The following is a 1393-nucleotide window of genomic DNA, read 5'->3' on the forward strand; positions in this document are numbered from 1 at the left end:
TCGCGTCGAACGGGAACGACGCCGAGGAAACCGACAATTGCCCCTTGCGCTCCAAATTCAAATCGCTCGCGTCGTTGGCGAGGAAACCGGAAGTTCGTCACAGCAGCCACATAGCCAGGTGTCCGACTGCCCTCAAGGCCACTGTCGACTTCACCCTCGGAATGATGAACGCCACGACCATGGCCGCCTCCACGACCTTGGACGATCGAACCAAGATCGCGAGGAGGAACGACGCGACGTGAGTTTTGCCAACGCTTTTTCGGAAATCCGAGTAATGAACGAGGAGGATTTTTTAAAAAAACTATTTTTCGATGTCAAATACACGGAAGAATGATATGACTGCATGATTATCGACTGCAATTGCGTGCATACTATATATATATATGTATACGCTCATAAATAATTAATCGACGCTTGTTCAAGATTTTTTTCAATTTATATACTTGATAAAAATATATATATAAGATGATATATTTTCTTTACAGCGATCAACGAATTCCTTTTGGGAATATTATGTTCGATCGTCGCGTTGTTCGTGGAAGTACTTTCGCCGCTACTCCCGTTCTTGTAAGTTATTGCAAAATTAAATCGTTGTTTAGAATACGCGCGCATAGGGAGACATAATCGTTTGTTTTGTCTCAGATCGATGGTGAACGATCGATAGCTGCCAGGCAAGCGGAGGCCAGAAGGAGAAATTTGGCTAGGAAACGGGCTCAGGCACTGGCTACGAAAAGTTTGGTGGCTAGAACTGGTTCGCCACCCCCTGTTCCTGGCCGAAAACACGAGCCCGTGCAAACGGAAATATACCTCGAAGAGGTGGGTATATATATATACTCTTCCTCGAATATTTTTCCTCCTTTCTTTTGTTTTAACTCGATAGCACCAACTAACAATAATAAGCATGTTACAGCTGTTCGAGAAACCGGACGAGGTCGAAGTTGCTACGCAAACCGATTATTTCTTGGACAGACCGTTGACGCCGAAATATTGCCCGGAAAAACTTGGAGAAGATGTCTCTACGCAAATAGAGCCCGGTGACGTAAGCTCTCTTTCGCAAATTTCTTCGAGAATTCCAGTTGGAGTACGATATTTTTTCCTTTTTTTCCTCTTTTCTAGCTATTCGACTTCGACTTCGAGGTGCAACCAATACTGGAGGTACTGGTTGGTAAAACGATAGAGCAGGCGTTGATGGAGGTTCTCGAGGAGGAAGAAATTGCCGCTTTGAAGGAGCAACAGAGAAAGTTCTTGGAATTGAGGGCCATGGAAAAGGCAGAGACGCGAAGATTGGAGGAGCAGGAGAGAAGGCTAAGAGAAGAGAAGGTTAGGAAAAGTGGAATAAAAATTTGGAGTTTCTTTTTTTTTTTTTTTTCAAATATATTCAAAGAAATATCTC

The 1393-nt window shown here is 43.8% G+C and overlaps 1 protein-coding gene across 1 annotated transcript in view; it reads left to right on the top strand.

The window, feature by feature from the left end:
* Nucleotides 1–1393, top strand: part of LOC102678371 (radial spoke head protein 3 homolog) — a 3225-nt gene that overhangs the window by 613 nt on the left and 1219 nt on the right. Inside the window, exons 2-6 of the mRNA XM_031514285.1 lie at nucleotides 1–238; nucleotides 486–567; nucleotides 643–816; nucleotides 911–1039; nucleotides 1117–1320. The exon at nucleotides 1–238 is cut by the window's left edge and continues 5 nt beyond it. Of these exons, the coding sequence (XP_031370145.1) occupies nucleotides 1–238; nucleotides 486–567; nucleotides 643–816; nucleotides 911–1039; nucleotides 1117–1320 (827 nt within the window). The remainder of the gene's footprint in view (nucleotides 239–485; nucleotides 568–642; nucleotides 817–910; nucleotides 1040–1116; nucleotides 1321–1393) is intronic.

The sequence above is a fragment of the Apis dorsata genome, unplaced genomic scaffold (assembly GCF_000469605.1).
Source record: "Apis dorsata unplaced genomic scaffold, Apis dorsata 1.3 scaffold_957, whole genome shotgun sequence".
Lineage (NCBI taxonomy): Eukaryota > Metazoa > Arthropoda > Insecta > Hymenoptera > Apidae > Apis > Apis dorsata.